General features: G+C 37.0%; 1 protein-coding gene across 1 annotated transcript in view; it reads left to right on the top strand.

The window, feature by feature from the left end:
• The window catches only part of CWC27 (CWC27 spliceosome associated cyclophilin), a 95,221-nt gene extending 78,091 nt beyond the window's left edge, over nt 1-17,130 (top strand). Inside the window, exon 14 of the mRNA XM_058823773.1 lies at nt 16,735-17,130. Within this exon, the coding sequence (XP_058679756.1) occupies nt 16,735-16,897 (163 nt within the window). The 3' untranslated portion in view covers nt 16,898-17,130. The remainder of the gene's footprint in view (nt 1-16,734) is intronic.
• The last annotated feature ends 647 nt before the right edge of the window (nt 17,131-17,777 follow it).

Genomic DNA, 17,777 nt, shown 5'->3' with positions numbered 1-17,777 from the left:
GCTCCATTAGGAGTCAGCTAAAAGGTACTGGTTTAGCACTCTGAGAAATATGTCATGAGAGCAGATGACATTTAGCATTCTCTAGTTTTAAATCTTTCTTAAACTGTGTGTTGAGCATGGTAAGTGTTTGTAAATGATGGATGAGATTGAGATAGTCTGACTCATCTGAAGTGTAGGGTGACCCTAAGGCAGTGGGATATTACTGAAGTAGATAAAGCACTGCAGAAGTTACTGCCTTAATGTCTCCCAGTCGAGGACTCAGTTTGTACCCTGTTGTCTCATATTCATCTTTGATACAAACTACCCACCTTAGGTAATCAAAGGGATAAAAATCAATATGATTTGAAGTGTGATCTTAAAGCTCTAGGCTGCATGCAGTTAAATGCTCATAAAAGTAGACATAATGCAAAAATGCATAAAATACCTGGAAAAAAGAAAAGAAATCCTAGCAAAAAAATTTTGTAAGGGTCTGTCCGTCTCCATTTATAAGGCAAACACTGCAGCTGGTCCAACAAAATAGGCTGTCTCTGCCTACAGGTTTTTTTTCATAGTTGTGTGCATAAGCCATTTGAGCTACAGCAAAATTACGATAAAATAGAAACTTTAACAAAGTTCTTGGCAAATATTTTAAGACAACTGGTATTTCTGTATATCAGATGATTTAAAAATATTTTGTTGCTTCTTCAAACAGTGTTTTCTTCCTTCATTACGTCTTTTCCTACCTCAGGCTCTTTGAGGATGAGAGACAACATACAATATAAATTTCAAGATCCTTGGAGTTCACTGGTATTTTGAGATCCTTCTGAGCTACCAAAGTGCTTTTATATCCTCCAAGAATTATAGAGCAATTATTTCATTTGGAAGGGACCTACAATCATCATCTGTCCAGCTGCCTGACAGCTTCAGGGCTGGCCAACAGCTGTGTTGTTAAGGGCATTGTCCAATTGCCTCTTGAACACTGACAGGCTGGGGGCATTGATCTCCTTTCTAGGAAGCCTGGTCCAGTGTTTGACCACCCTCTTGGTAAAGAAATACTTCCAAATATCTGGTCTAAACCTCCCATGTCCACTATATGATTCTTTTATCTGGCCTTTTTATGAGCATTTTATGAACTTGATCTTCATGTCAAATATTTTCTTGTCACAGTAATATGACCAGTCTTTTAAATACCTTTATAGAGTTCAAACATATCTTTCCTATTTCTTTCTGAGTAACTACTAATACCTAATCACCAGCAATGCTATCCACTGTCAGTCCTACTGAATTAAGAAGTGCTGTAATTTATGATTATGTTATGAAGTTGTATTTTTGTTCAGAAAACAATACTACGTTCAGAATTGAACTAAAACAAATACTTAATATGAAACTACATAATAGATTAATAATTAATATCATTAATTTTGTAGCTCAGCAGTAAGTGTTCATGTTAAATTTACAGATAGATGAGGCACTCTGTTTTCAAATAATTTACTTTGAGGCCAAGTAAATTGTGAAATATATGTTGCACACATTGGCTGTAGACAACATTAACAAAGCAATGAAATCTTCTGAAAGCTATGAATTATTATGTAAAGCACTGGGAAAGTTAAATTGCATATTTTGGATTAAGTGTTTACATTTTCAGTACCTTTGTTTTATAGGAATATTTGAGATAACTATAGTGACTTTACATTTTAAAATTCTTTTTTAATTTGAATCTATTTCTCAAAAGACAGTAACTTCACTTTATTTGATTTTTATGAAATACAGTTAGTGTATGGCATGTGCATGTATGGTACACACAAACAACGTGCTTCCTCCAGGCCATTTCGTAGGTCATGGTTGCTGTTTTTATGGGAAGGGAAAGCCTGCCAGTATGCTTTGCTCTACTGTCAGGGTATGTTATCTGAAGTAAAATGATTGCCTCTAAGACATTTTTATGTGTCCATGAGTGGCCACACATTGAGGTATAATTTTCATTCTCTGTCAAGATAGAAACCATTACCAATTTGTTATGTTTTCTTTTGTTTGGCAAACTTTTCTCTGCATATTTGGCTGAGCTGCTGTATTGGCATGGCACATAGCAGACATTTGGGCACTTTTCATCAGCATTCTACTTTTTATGCAATAAAAAAGGAAGAAATATGACTCTATTGTAAACAGTGTGTATGGTGTTTGATAATTATTACCAGACTTTACTGTCTAAGAACACATCTGAGGAAATGTAAGGAGTGCTGAAGAGAAATGCATAAGACTAAATTTTAATGTGGGATATCAGAATCTTGCATGAGACATTTTATTGCAACCTCTACTGCTCTGTGAGAATGATTATTTGTATTTGTCTGCAGCAATCAAAATCCAATTTCCCTTACAGAATTCAAAAATACCATCATAAACATGGTATCTGCTCAAAGAAGGGATCAAAGAATAAAAATGTCTGACAGTAAGTAAGTGGACACAATTTTACAGCATCTGGGTACCTGAGAAAGACATTCTTGATCTGAGTTCTTCCAGCCATTATTTTCCTTTTGGCTTCATGTTGACAACTAGTGCTTGTGCCTTTCTCTTAATGATTTGTTAGATATTCTCAGTACTATTTGATCACTAGTGGTTCGTTATTTGCTTACAATCCAAGTAAGAAGGACTCAGATGCATTACTATATTCTTATTTCTTAAACATTGTATAAAGTGCTGCAGAGGTAGGTAGAGATTATCTGTCAGAACTCAGTTTCATTCTTGGCTTAGAGTCTTAACCAAGAAGACTTTTCCCAAAAATGTAGGTGAGGTGAATCACGGTGACAATGAGGTGTCATTTGCTTAGAGACTAATATTATGAAAACCAAATATGTCACAACAGAAGACCCAGCTGGAATCCGCTTGATACTTGCCACTTTGATTACTTGATAGGCCTGAATTTGAATAAGAAAATGCTGCACAGGCTACACTTATTCAGAGCTCTGCTGCTACTCATCTTGTGTAGGACTTACTGTAACACATATAGTTGCACGCGATACTCATTCAGGTAGTAGTGACACTTCAGAGTTCTGATGATAATAACAAATAGTTGCAATTGTAGTAAAACACAGCTTTCATTCCAGAAGGATGTTACAGCAATTGCAGATAATGAAACTAATGATGGAGATCCTGTGAACGTGACAAAATATTTTTCATAGAAAGAATCCAGCAATGGGATAAAAAATTCTGATGCAGTCAAGTACATTCAAAAATTGTTTTACTTAATCTGTGCAAAATATTCCTTTTCAAATAGGATAAGAGTGATACTTGGTACTGTAAAGCACCCTTCGATCAAGTAATTCTGAGAGTTCCAAGTGCTTCTTTCAAGATGTGAAATCTGAGACTAAATACAGCACTCAGCTAAGTCTGTCTGTGTTGAGTGGAAGGATTACTTTTTTGTTGCTGTTTTTTTAATACCTGGTTTTCATTCCTTTCTAAGCCTTTCCTATTGAATGGTTACCTAACTTAGTTCTGTCCTGTTCTCATACTATTGATCACTCTTATTGGAATTTAGCCATTGCTCTTTTTAAATTGTATCCCAGTTTTCAAACTGCTACTCTTTTTTTCCAAAATCACATGAATTCTGAATACTCCAATAAACATTCAAAACTTCACATTATACATATGTTTTGTAATTATATTCTTCTCCAGTATAGTCATAAGTGGAAATGAACTAACCAACCATTACCATATTAAGGTTTTCACTTTGACATTAAACTATGGCTGTCTATTCCTAAAAACAGGGCTCTCCAGCTGAATTTTTAGGAATCTTACATGCTTGTGAAATGTGAGAAATATATCTTAACTTTCTTATATGGAATATTGGTTTTTGTGGAAGGAACAGATTCTCTGCTCTAAAAATACATGTCATGTCCTTAACTAAAATCTGGACTTTACTCTTCTCCCTCTGATCTTTTAAAACAAGTGGAGGCTTCCTGAAACTACACGATTTATTGAAATACTGAAGTATATCTAGTGCTATGACAACTTTTGAGTTGGTGGAATTTTCTGTGGTAATGAAGCCACACACTGCTTTTTGAAAACTCACCTGGTTGCCAAGTCAGTTTAGCATATATCTATATAGGATCTCCATACATTCTCACAGAAAAAATGCACAAAAATGTTCAGGAATCAACTTTAGTATTCCTCAACATTCTTGAACTTAAAATGTAATTGTCTGTGTCAAGTAGCTGAAAAGTCAAAATGATCATCACTCCATACCACTAAAATACCACACATTGCACACAAAACCAGTCAAGTTTACGGAACTTCATAATACATGGAAGACACATAGGTTGGGAAATCATGATGGGTAATTTTTTGGATTGATTGAAAACACATCCCTATTCATTCACTGCTTGGGTCTGATGCTCTTCAGAATCTTCATCAGTGACAGAGGCAGTGGGACAGAGTGCACCCTCAGTACATCTGCAGTGACAGGAGGCTGAGCAGTGCAGGTGGCACTGCAGAAAAATGGGACGAACATCCAGGGGCATCAGGACAGCCTTGAGAAGTAGGTTCTTGTGAACCTCATAAAGTTCAACAAGACCAAGGTGATGCACCTGGGCCAGGGCAATCCCAGACAAGATCAGAGACTGGGGACAGCCCTGCCCAGAAGGGCTTGGGGCTGTGGTGGCTGAGAGGCTGCACATGACCCAGCCATGGCACTGCCAGCCCAGAGAGCCACACGTGTCCTGGGCTGCATCCAGAGCAGGGTGGGCAGCAGGGCAGGGAGGGGATTCTGCCCCTCTGCTCTGCTCTGCTGAGACCCCACCTGCAGGGCTGCATCAGCTCTGGGGGCACAGCACAGCAAGGACAGGGACTCTTGTGAGCTGGTCCAGAGAAGGAATGCAAAAATGATATCTCTCCTTTGAGAAAAGGCTGAGAAAGCTGGGGTTGTTCAGGATAGGTAAGAGAAGGCTCTGGAGAGACCTTATTGTGGTAGATATTTCAGTAATTAAAGGGTGATTAAAAGAAAGAGGGAGAGTGACTTTTTACTTGGGCAGGTAGGGACAGGATGAGGGGTGATGATTTTAAATTGAGAGATTTAAATTAGATGCTCGGAAGAAATTCTTTACTCAGAGGGTAGAATCACTAGAACAGGTTGCCCAGAGGAGTGGCAGTGGGGTAGGACTGGGTGACCTTTAAAGATCCGTTTCAACCCACACCATTCTATGATTTTATAATATGAGCATTGAGGCAATATTCTGTTCCTGCTTGAAAACTATTTCCATGCTGATAATCTGAGTTCTGATAAATACGGTTTTAATTGTTACTTCTTCAGTTTTGACTTCATGGGAGATGCCAGATTCATTCTGTTGGACCTTCAATATTCAGTGTAGAAACTGAAATATTAATATGTGAAAGTTGTTCCTTACCAGATGGACATGATTATGTGAAGTGCATTAAAATTGCTGCCACCAGGGAATCAGCCAAAATCTGTATCATCCTCAGTAGAAGGATTTGGTCTGTTATTAATCCCATCAGTTCACAAGTCAGGACTGCAAGTAGACCCCCAGTTGATTTTAGAGTTTGTGTTACAGTGAAGCCCAGTAATTTTTCCTTCACTCTGCAGCTGGCTAGAAGTTTAGGATTTCTTCTTCTGGATTCAGATCTCATCACTGGCCTTTATCTGCTCTCAGAATGCACTCTGCAGCCTTTCAGAATTTGACTGAGACTGCCAGCATGCTATATAGTTCATTTAATTAATAGCACGTGATACCAGTGCTTCATAACTGAACCACTGCAGTGTTTCCTGGGTGGAATGTAAGGTGTTACATGTGAAACATAAAGCTTCTTAATCTTTAGAAGAAATCAGCTTTTTCCTTCCCTGTGGAGTGCTGTCACAGTTGTAACTAAGCAACAAATGTAAATAAGTCACTTAAGTTTTTTTGGAAGTATGTCTAGACTCTGAAACTTGGTCTTTCTTTTTATTTAAATAACATAAATCCATTCAGTTTTCAGATATACTTTGGGACAAGTAAAAATGAGCAAAATGGGAATTTGGAATGAGGTAGTAGTTTTTCACATGGTTTTTCAGTCTAAAATTCTTCTGGTTACTTACCTTTGTTGTGTCTTTGTTGGTTAATTTGAGGTATAGGGAAAATAGACTTTTTTTTAAATCAAAATGAAAAAGTCAATACCTGAAAATACCTTCCAATTTTTACAAAAGGTTGTTGTGAAAACTGTGTGATAGTCAAGGTCTTCTATTTCAAACAAAAAGGTATTTCATGTCTTGCTTAATGGATGGCTTCATGTCCATATTGTGTAATTACTAGTGTTGTCCTCTAAGTTATTTGTAGAAAACCTCATGTAAGATAATGAGGATTAAAACCAATTCAAATGGATGTAATGACATGCATACTTAAAAGGCACTGTTTAAAATCTCATGTGTCTTAGAAAGCTTTTAAACATACCTTCTTCTTGGTCATAAAATATCTTGATCTGCACATAGATCAGATGCTTTACGCAGATCAGATCTCCTGATTTTAGCAGAAATTGAAGGGAATAGTCTGGTTTTATTAATTTATTGGTTCTGTGGACAAAAAACTCAAAGAAGTTCAGTGCTAATCATTTTAAAGTACGGCCTGGCTTATATAAATCAAATACTGTAATCTGTTCCCAATTCTGAATTTCAGAAAACCTCAGTGGGGCCACTTAAATATTGTGGGAGCATTGGGTGCTAATGCTGAGTTCTTTTTGCCAGGACAATAATTGCAATTTCAGTGTACAATTTTTTACCCAGTTTGTAGAGATAGTTTCATTTTACACTAGAACAAACAGAAAATAAATCTGTATATTAAATGAAGGTATTCTCTATCCACCATCAACAATTGTGCCCTCTATCTTCTTTAAGAAACATTTTTGTTCATAATACAAGGAAGTTTCCTTTCAGAAGATTTATGATTGCTTTCATGAAAAATATGGCACAATTAGGAGTGGAAACAGACAATATTTTACTTACCTTGTAGTCTCACAGTAAAAGGTTTTGTAACAGAGCAATTTGGGTCTTAAAACAGTATCAAGGCATCATTTTTTAATGTCTCTTGTAGAGTATAGGCTAGAATTGGTTGGGACTGGGGTATTTTTTAATTGAAATAGTAATTTTAGAATCAGTAAATGCTGAAGTTAGCCAGACTGTTTTTATATTACAAGACTTAATTTCTAATAAGAACTAAATCACAATGCACACTGTCAGTATTTAATCCATATACATTTGATAATGTGTTCCATTTTATTTCCAGGATTTCCTATGTACTGCAGCATATACTATTTAAATTTTCAGAGTGAAGTTCTTCAGGAGAGACACCTAAAATATTGGTTATATTTCTTTTATAAGCCTTGTTTAATATACATTTTATAAAATGTAGATTTTTTCCTGCAAAACCTCAAATTCAGGATTATGAAATACAGCTTTCTCAAGATTAGCACCAGTCTTTGCAGCTTCAGTTGCAGAAGCTTAACTGATAAACACAGAAAACCCCTGAAAACTAAGCTGCAGTCTGTTTTACATGCTGATGCTAGCTTGGGGAATGACAGAAAAAGTGCTGCTGTAATTTATGCCAGTGAGGCACAAAGATGGATTAAAGCCATGTTTGCTCCCCTCCTCCCATCCAGACTTGAGCCAGCGTTCCTTCACTAGTCTGGAAAAACTGGCTCTATATTAGGTCTCTCCTGCTAAGGCCATTGATTTACTCAACTACATTTTTTAAAAGTTGACAAAATACTTACTTGATTGCTACAAAGGATAAATGAATGCCAGAGGTCTGTATTAGAAACACATTGGAAAGAGAGGTTTCTTTTCTGTTTGGCAAAAAAGTAAGCGTTTGTTTGGGTTTTAGTACTGCCACTAACCTTTAAAGGAAGAAAAAAAAAACCACTTCTGCTGTAAATCTTTCTTTTTTCCCTCCAGTTTTGTCTCCACCTTCACCCCTGTACTGCTAGAATATGGTCAGACCTTGCTTGATTTGTAAATGCCACCCCCTACCCCACTGCTTCAGTCAGTAATTCAAATTAACAAATTGTTCTTCTGCTGACGTTGTATATTGATTGCCTGTAGCTGTTGAGCATGTCTGAGAAAGTCAGAGCATTTAAAGTGGGGCTTTTTGCTTGTTTATTTTTTGCTAACTCCCTGTATCTGAGTTTATTTGGACTAGGCATCTGAATTGACTACTGTTTGACTTAAATTCAGAGATGATCCATGTTTCAGTTAAGGGATATCTAGTGTTAGATTTACTGTCTGGAAAGCTGATCTTTTTTATTGCCAGAAAATCTAGTGAAGAATGAAAAAATAATCTTCTAAATCTTTATTAGCCTGGCTTAAGCTTCCTGTATATTTACACACCTTTCCAAGCACCCCAACTTCATCGCATTAAATGACAAATCTAAGAAGTAAGGATTTTGATATATTCAGAATGAGAGAGGGAAGGGCAAATGAAAAGGGAGAGTGCCCAGAGAAATCCGAATGTTTTGAAAATCTGAGTATTTTTGTGCTAGAAATATTCTCCTCTCCTTTCTTTTCACTCCAGCTGTGTGCTGTGTTGATAAAATAATGCCTATCTGCTTGCGTTAACTTGGGGTGGTGATTTGCTGACTGACTTCCGAGTATCAGATGTTGTACAAGCTATTGCCAGAGACAGGATGCTAGAATGGATGGATCACTGATGAGTTCCACCATTGTGGCTCACATATCCCTGTAGTAAATGCTATGTAGAGCTTTTCGTTACAGGTGTGCTGTCTGGAATTTACATTTTAGTCTTCCATACCAGTCTACTGTACCAGGAGCAGTTGTCTATTTAAAGCATCCATCTTCTCACATCAAACTACTTAACATTTTTGTGAAGGGGTCAAGGATGTAGTGTAAATATACTATACATATTAATTGTTATAGAACAGAAGCAATATCAAGATAGCATAGGATAGCTCAAGATAGGATAACTGAATTTTATTCAGAAAAATATTTATTGCTTGAAAAAATAAGTCATCGTAGTTATTACAAATAAGGTGAGCTTTTTCATAGTTAAGGTGATTCTCCTTCTCTTAGAAGGTTATTTACAGTTAAATGTTCTTTCAAGAGAAAAAGATTTTTAGTACTGTCTTGAGCAATCCAAGAATACAATACTATATTAGTCTTCACCAAGATTATGTTACTTTGTTGTTAGCTTTGCAAACAACAAAGGGGTTCTTTTTGAACTGGAGGTCCCATGAAACTATTAGTTTCTTTTTCTAATTTTGGTTAGTGAAACTATTAGTTTCTTTTTCTAATTTTGGCAGTGATTGTTTTGTGATAATCAAAGCATATTACAGTTTAAATAAACTATCTCAGAAAGTATTATATTAGAAATATCTGCAAAAGTTCTGTTCTCATAATTTTATGCTATAGGCCAACACAAAGAGAAGTTACAAGCAATTAATTCTTCGGTCTGTGAAGGATCCAAAACTTGCTGGTTATTCTGAAGAGGTTAAGCCAATTTTCAATCCTCCAGTAACTGTAATATACAAATTCAAAGGGCTAGTTAAAGTTACCAGAAGTGTATGGCCTGACTTGGTATAATATTTTTAAAGCATGTTTTTAAAGCATATTTTCGTCGTTTACTTGCTTAACACTAGGGACATTTTTGCTTTGTGCAAGAGCAGCAGTAATCGCTCCATTGTAGTGATGGCTTAACGCAGCCATCAGCCAAGCCCCAGGCAGCTGCTCACTCACTGCCCCACCTGCAGGGTGAGTCGAAGGGTAAAACCTGAAAACTCGTGGGTTGAGATACACACTGTTTAACAGGGAAAGCAAAAGCCCCCCACACAAGCAGAGTGAAACAAGGAATTAATTCCCTACTTGCAATGGGCAGGCAGGTGTTCAGCTATCTCCAGTACAGCAGGGCCCCATCCTTCATGATAGTAGGGAAGACAAACACCATCACTCCAAACATCTCCCTTTCCTTCTTCTTCCCCCCATTTTATATACTGAGCTTGATGCCATATGGTCTGAAATATCCCTTTGCTCAGCTGTCCTGGCTGTGTCTCCTCCCAGCCTCCCAGGCATCCCCAGTGCCCTCCAGACCACCACTGCAACAGGAGAAGTAGAAAAGGCCTTGGCTCTGTGTGTGCCCTGCTCTGCAATAACAAAAACATCATCACCAACCCTGTTCAGCACAAATCCAAAGCACAGCCCCACATCAGCCACTGTGAGGAAAGCCAATTCTACCCCAGTCAAAATCAGCACAAACAGCTGAAAGCTAAAATATTGAAAACTGTAATAGACTCTTCTGGGTTACAAAGTAGTAAGTGTTTTATATGAATACTTAACATTTGCAATATGGCACATAGCTGTATTTATAACTATTTTCTCACTATTCTTCTAGGCATTTTTTAGTGTTTAAAACTTCCATGGAATAACTAATTATTTGGATTTTGATAGATCTGAATAGCAAATTGTATTTCTCTTTTTAAACATCAAGTCAATAAACATGAAAAATACAGGGTGTTATGAAAGTATTAAAAAAGGGACAAGATATCCCATCATTAGGAAGGGAGATGAGGAAAAAGAAACAAGGAATGTGGAATGATGAAAACAAGTACTTTAAAAAAGAAAGAGTGAAATCTCTTAGTGGTAACAATCACAGCAGAAACCTAGGACCAGAAATTATTCCTAGAAAGCATTGTGTGAAACAGTCTCTTCTCTCAGTTAATAAGTGATAGGGCAAGAGCCTTAAGTTGTGCCAGGGGAGGTTTAGATTGGATACTGGGGAAAGTTTTCTTTACCACAAAGGTTGTCAGGCATAGGAAGAGGCTGCCCAGGGAAGTGGCTCCATCCCTGGAGGTATTTAAAAGGCATGTAGATGTGGCACTTCAGGACGTGGTTTAGTGGGCTTGGCAGTGCTGGATCAACGGTCAACTTTTATGATCCAAAAGATCCTTCCCAACTTCAGTATCTATGGTTCTCTAATTATTAACTTGCTTAAAGTGGAAATCACATCTGATTTGGCAAACTAGGCATGGTGGAAATGTGTGATGCAGTGTTAGGCTTAAATACCAAGTGCTACAAAGGGATACAAGCTTTTGTAGGTAATTTAGCACAGCTCCACTATTATGAGTTAATGAGACAAACAATACTTAAGGAAATTGTTTTCTGAAGCATCTTTTTTGAAACAGAAGTGGCTGTGTGAAACAGTGATAATTAAAGAGATTCATCCATCTTTGAGACTGGGTCTATCATGATACTTAGGATATCAACCCTCATTGCTGTAAGAATTAAAAACTACTTGAAGTACTTGGTAAAAAATAATTTTTCTTTTAATTTTCTTTTAATGATAAAGGAGAGAAACTTGGATTACAAAACTACTTTGCGTGGAAAGAGAGATTATGTGTTATGTTACACAAGAAGGAAAACAAATCTGGATGTTGAGATAAAGCAAACAGAAGCTACAAAATTTTCTTACAAGAGTTGTATGACACAGAGCACTTAGTGATAGTTGCAGATTTCATTAGAGACACAAAAATGCTCCCTCTCTTCTGCTGCATTGTGTTTACAAAATTATTTGTAAAGCTCTTGGACACACTTTTGCAAGGAATAATGACAGCAGCCTGATCCAAGAGGCTTATTTTGCTTGTAGCATCTCAATTGAAAACATTTTTTAAAAAATGGAAGAAGATTAAATTTTCAAAATTCCCTTTGTTTTATGGCTTTGATATTCTTTTTGCCTTGTTCATACTCTTGTTCTCTTGCCTTGATTTAAAATTCATATTTTTTTTTAATTGTCATTTGAAAATTTTCTTCACTGGATTTACATTTTGATAAGTCTCTTTCTCTCTGTTTTTGTTTCTCATTCTTATATTTCTTTTAGTCTTTCCCTTCCTCAATTTTTTTTGTAGTCTTAACTGTCTCTTGGTCCTTCTCAAATATCTCTTCTTCCTGTGCCACCCACTATTCTGCTGGGAGCAGAGAGACTGCCAGTGAGTGCATTCTTCCAGAAAAGCCTAATTTTTTTTTCCTTGGGAGAGATATCTCCTTTGCTTTGATCTGTGGATTCTCATCTGTTTTCTCATCTGTTCACTTGAATTACTTTTCTGTCCACTGCCTAGGTATCTTGAGGATGGTGGAAGAAAAATGCTAGAATATTTTCTAGATTAATGATTTTTTGCTTACACTTCAATATTTACTGTACTTGAAGTAAAATTAGAATTAAGTAGAATATAATTTACAGAAAGGAGTATCCCATGTTTTAAATATTTGATGCGTTGTAAAATTGAGAAATAGGAAGCCTGTTACTTGCAATCAATGTTCAACTCAGAAACAAATGGTACTGCTAGTAATTATGGTTCATATTGGTCCCATTTTTTTAGACAGCTTATACAATACAACTGAGTTTCTTGACACAGATACTTAATTCTTCTGCATTCATTTTAGGCAACCTGATGAAAAGAACCAATAACTATCATAAAACACAGCCATAATGTTCAAAATTATGATACTCTACATTTTATAGCAACATGATTAGTTGCTTTATTTATTTTGTATGCATTTAGTGTAAAAAGAAGTATAGCACCAACTGCAATTTTTTATACAGGCCCCTCCAAAGTGCAGGCACCTGCCTAAACCTGTTAAAGAACTTACTGCTGCTCTGCCAGAAGCTACTACCCTTACAACAGAGTTGGCAGGATGTAACTTTTGCTCACACTTGTTGATGACTTCCTGTTTAAAATGCTGATGTATTTGAGTGCAAGATAATGTCCCAGGTTTTCCTCCAGGCACCAGGAGGTTTGCTCTGCAGGGCCATTAGTGCAAGGAAAGTCAAAGGGGGCAGTAGGCAGCTGGTAGCAAACAGCAGCTATATCAGTTTGAAAAGCAAGTGTGGTCTTAGGCAATACAGCTTTGCACTTTCATTTCACTTAGTATAAAAATCACTGATGCATGAGTGTACCTGGAGGTTTCAACTTTATCCGTAGAGCAAAAGCATAGTGCTTCCTTACTCTTGCCAAGATTCAAAATTATTCAATTCACTGACTGCCACTTCAGTTTCTCCCAAAAGGAGTTCTGGAAAGGCCAAAGCTTTTGGACCATGGGACTTCTTTTTATGCTACACTTAACATGACTACCAGCTGTCAGCAGCTGGCATATGGTTCAGATACAGTGCATGGCTCACACATCTCAAAAGCAGAGGGATTACAGTGTATCATATCTTTTCTTACAAGTACGGTCTCACTAGAGTAGTTCAAAAGAGCCTGATCTGTTCACTGACCTGAGAATGTCACTAGGCCACAGGAGTATCATTGTACCTTTGAAATCCTTTGCTGTTTCTGAAACTGTCTTAAATTAATTTGTGTATTTCAGTCCAAAGTTTCAAGACATTCCATTTTTGGATTACAGAAGAGAGCCAGCTACTGAGTGTTCTTTAGTAATACGAAAGGAAAGAAATGCAGGGAAGCTTCCCCCCATTACATGGGATAGGAGCGTGGTCAACTTGTAGGACGCTGTCATCTGGTCAGGGTAAAAATCAACCTCTTCAGCAATAAATCCGTGCAAAGATTCCTTGTTCATTTTTGTTAAGATGATGCGCATCTTAACAGAAATCTTGTGATTGTATCTTCTATTTAGGAAGAACAACAACTTGCACAACTAGGTACTTCAAACACAGAGTAATCAGTTTTGGCAAGCTATTTTATTTTACAACTTTTTAGCAAAAAACTAAGCTGCAAAATCAAGGTTTTGTTTTGTTTTGAGTTTTGCTTGGTAGAACTGACTACCTCTCATCCTTTAAATTTTGAAGAAAAGTGGACTTTAAAATTGAATATCTCTCTTATATAAAATGAGTTGTCAACAACCAGTGATAAGCAGAAGTTAGTGGGTTCCTGAAGACCAGAGACACAGAGATAAAGTTACTGTTTCAGCACAGTGACTGCAGAAACATGACTGGGCAGCTCCTCACTGAACCCAGGAGCATGCAGAAGGGAAGAGAGTTATAAACTGAACAAGGAAAAGTCTTATGAAACTTGTATTTGTGGACCTAACTCTGCACTTGGAAAATTATGCAAAGGCACACTTCAGTTAGAGGAACTTGAGTAAGATTAATTTAAATTCAAATGCTTAATATAGAAATAATTATTAAATCCTTCCTATGTTCCTTTAAAAAATTAATTGCTTTGAAGAACAGTATTCACTGTGATTCACCGTTCATATAGGTGCAGAACAGGTCTACCTGGGAAGATGAGTGACTTGCAAAAATAAATTTAAGGTCACAGAAGGAAAATATTTCTTAAAATCTCCACTGCAGTCTGTGTTTATTTTGCTTTACCTCTGAGATGCTGCATCTAAAATTGATTCTGGGAATATCAAAAAGTTTCTTAATATTGGCTTATTTTTAATCACAGCTGGGAGTGTCTTAGTGGAAAGTTACGAATAAGAGTCAGAGACTATGACTTCTTTCAGCTCTTGGGGAGAAGTAAATATTGCTTAGTCTGAATCTACTGCATGTAATTTGCAAACTACTTGGGACACTGTATGGCCTGATCCAAGAATTAGAGTTACATTTAATTTTAATTCCTGTCAGTTGTATCCTGCAGGTTATGTCCTGTGCTATAGTATTCTTGGAAAACCTGAGTTGATGAAAGGACTAAGTGTGACTACACTTCTACTTACACTCCCATAACACACTTTAAAACCATGGACAGAGGAATGACTCCATCTCTTAGGCCTGTACTTTATTCATACTAGGACAGAGGGATTTGATATGTCTACTCATCTTTAATAAGTTGAGAAGAATATGACAAATGCAGAAAGCATGTTAGCTAAAATAAATTACTTCAGTCCCTCCACTGTGAGACAATGTTTTTATAATTAAACTACAAATATGCAACCATGAGTCACTTTGATGGTACATTATGTTATTCTGAACTGTAGAGATGACTAAAAAAACAAGTTTGGGTGTTAGTAGCGTGGACAGGATTATAAACTACCTAAGTTTCTTACATTGGAAACAACTCTTCAAGTATTTATGAAACACATATGTCAAAAATCAGTTGTGATGAAAATTCTCAATTTTTGTTTTTAGGAATTTTCTAAGCATTCAAGCACATCACATATGGTCTATAGTTTTGATTTTTTTTCTGGTTTCATTAATAGTACTGTATTGTAATCTGCAGTAACTGAGCTGGTTCTCCCTCCCTTTATGTATGGAGATTTGCACTAAAGCTCTTTGAAAACTGTTTAGTTCAGAATGTTGTACATGTTGCAAGAGACCAGTAAAGCAGTGCTTCATTGGCCACAAAACTTTCCCTTTGAAACTTGCGCATTTTCCTGGGTTTTCTGTCACTAAGACTGTTGACAAAGAAAGGCTATAGAAATTGATCAGATCAGTATAGTTCTTAAGTTGTCCTACCAAAGTCAAAGACATTTTTGAAAATTGATCACACAGAATCCAAAGGTTAAGTGTGGGTTTTGCCTAGATATATGAGTTTGTCCTGAAAAAATAATTTACCACATCTCTGGGCAACCTCTTCTAGTGTTTCACCACCCTTGTCTTAAAAATGTCTTTCTGATCTCATCTTAATATGGGCTCTTTTGGTTTAAAACCTTTACCCTTTGTCCTGTAACTACAGGCCCTGCTAAAGGGTCTGTCACCATCAGTCCTAGGGAGTCCTGTTGTGTACTGCAATAAGATCTCCTGAGAGCCTTCTCCTCTCCAGGCTGAACAGTCCCAACTCTCAGCCTGTCCTCACAGGAGTGCTGCTCCATTCCTCAGATCATCTTGGTGGCCTCCTCATGCCAGGAGGTCCCCTCCAGCAGGTCCCTGTCCTTGCTGTGCTGTGCCCCCAGAGCTGACGCAGCCCTGCAGGTGGGGTCTCAGCAGAGCAGAGCAGAGGGGCAGAATCCCCTCCCTGCCCTGCTGCCCACCCTGCTCTGGATGCAGCCCAGGACACGTGTGGCTCTCTGGGCTGGCAGTGCCATGGCTGGGTCATGTGCAGCCTCTCAGCCACCAGCACATGTAAGTTCCTCTTGGCAGAGCTGCTTCAATCCTTTCCTCTTCCACCACGTGTTGTTATCAGTAGTTGCCCAGGTGTAAGATCTAGTACCTGGCCTTGTTGAACCTCCTGAGGTTCACGTGTGCCATTTTTCCATTATGTAACAGAGATGTTTTCAGATTACTGGCAATTTGCTGAAATTAGGAAATATCTAATGGGGGGAAACTTCTAATGAACAGTAGGAAAAACATTGAATTGAACAAGGTATTTATTTAATTAAAATTAAATTGAGAATTAAAAAGCATGATCTGAACCAAGTTAATGTGAAACAGCAGGACATGAAGCATTTCCTTTTTGATCTTCTGTGTACCTACTTCAAGCATTTTCCATGTAAACTCTTTCCCACTTTTGTAAAACCCTCCACCCTGGTGAAAGGTGTGTAAAGTGACTAATAGGAAAACTTGAGGAACACTCCCTGTTGCTGGGAAAAATTTGCCATATATTTTGGAAGTTATGCTAAATAGAAGAATACAGGAAAAGAGAATTTAGTATGTGAAATAAAATCCACAGAAAACTCTATCTGTATTTAGATGTATTTTTCAAAAGGAGTCTTTACAAAATTATCACTACAATATTAGGGTCTTCTAAGAAATTTTAAAAAAACCCCACTAACAAAAGAAAGCTAGGTGAGTTCTTTTTTGCTATGACCAAAAATAAATCATGCATGTCATAATTACAAATTATATCTTCCATTCTTTCACTGAGTTGGAGTTTGGTTTTTTGTAGGATGTCACATGTGCTTCAGTTTGAAGACAGAAGCAGAAAGGTGAAAGATGCAAGCATGCAGGATGAAGATACTTTTGAGATCTATGATCCACGGAATCCCGTAACTAAGAGGAGAAGAGAAGAAAGCAAGAAGATAATGAGAGAAAAAAAGGAAAGGAGATAAAAGAAGTGTAAAGTTAGCCAGAGCTGCCTTGGAAAGTGACTGCAATAAAGCACTGGCTCTTTTGTAAGCTGATCCTAAAAATACCACTGGACAAGTGTGAAAGGGAATCTCTCAAGAACCTGTCGTGCAGTTTTGAAGCAGAGCTATCATTTGTTTCTTAAGTTGTACGGTCAAGTGCTCTCACTGCATTCATTATCCAGCCTCTCTAAAGGTTTTTAGAATGATGTATTTAATAAAACAAGTAACTTGACTTTTGTCTGTGTTTTAATTACAGTCGTCAAAATCTTTGTTTAATCAAAATATGGTAATCAAAAAGTTTTCAACATAATGAATGGGAACTTAGACGTCTAAGTGAGGGTCAGGTTAGAACATGGAAACCCCATCTGCAGACTTTTAAGATTTTATGAAAGTGCAATTTCCATTATTTCCATTGTTCTTTAAAAGACAGGTAAACCTTTGCCTGCCTAAACCACTCTGACACAGAATTAAGATGATGAAGTACTTTTCAGAATGGTCACAGCTTTTTTGAAACAAGCTAAGTTTAATTTGAGAATCTGGCTATTGCCTCCTTCTTTTGAAATACACATTCCAGTACAGATCCCATCTTGGGAAGCTGGGATAATACATTTTAGATGTGTTATTTCACTATCCATACCAGATGAATAAAAAAAGAGAATCTGAATATGCTGTAATGGTTGCTTAAACCACTTGATGCAATACCAGAAAGATCCCTCTGGTAGAATTTTCACTATAAAGCAGGTAATGAAGATTAGTTTGTTAATTAGTCCAGTATAGAAACAAAGGAAATATGGTCAGTCTCATTAAAAACATAACCCTGCTTTAAACAATTATTCTGTCATCTAAAATTGAACTCAGTTGA

This window comes from Ammospiza caudacuta, chromosome Z (assembly GCF_027887145.1).
Source record: "Ammospiza caudacuta isolate bAmmCau1 chromosome Z, bAmmCau1.pri, whole genome shotgun sequence".
Classification (NCBI taxonomy): domain Eukaryota; kingdom Metazoa; phylum Chordata; class Aves; order Passeriformes; family Passerellidae; genus Ammospiza; species Ammospiza caudacuta.
The sequence above is the reverse complement of the archived record's forward strand: the minus strand, read 5'-3'. Positions and strand labels throughout refer to the sequence as shown.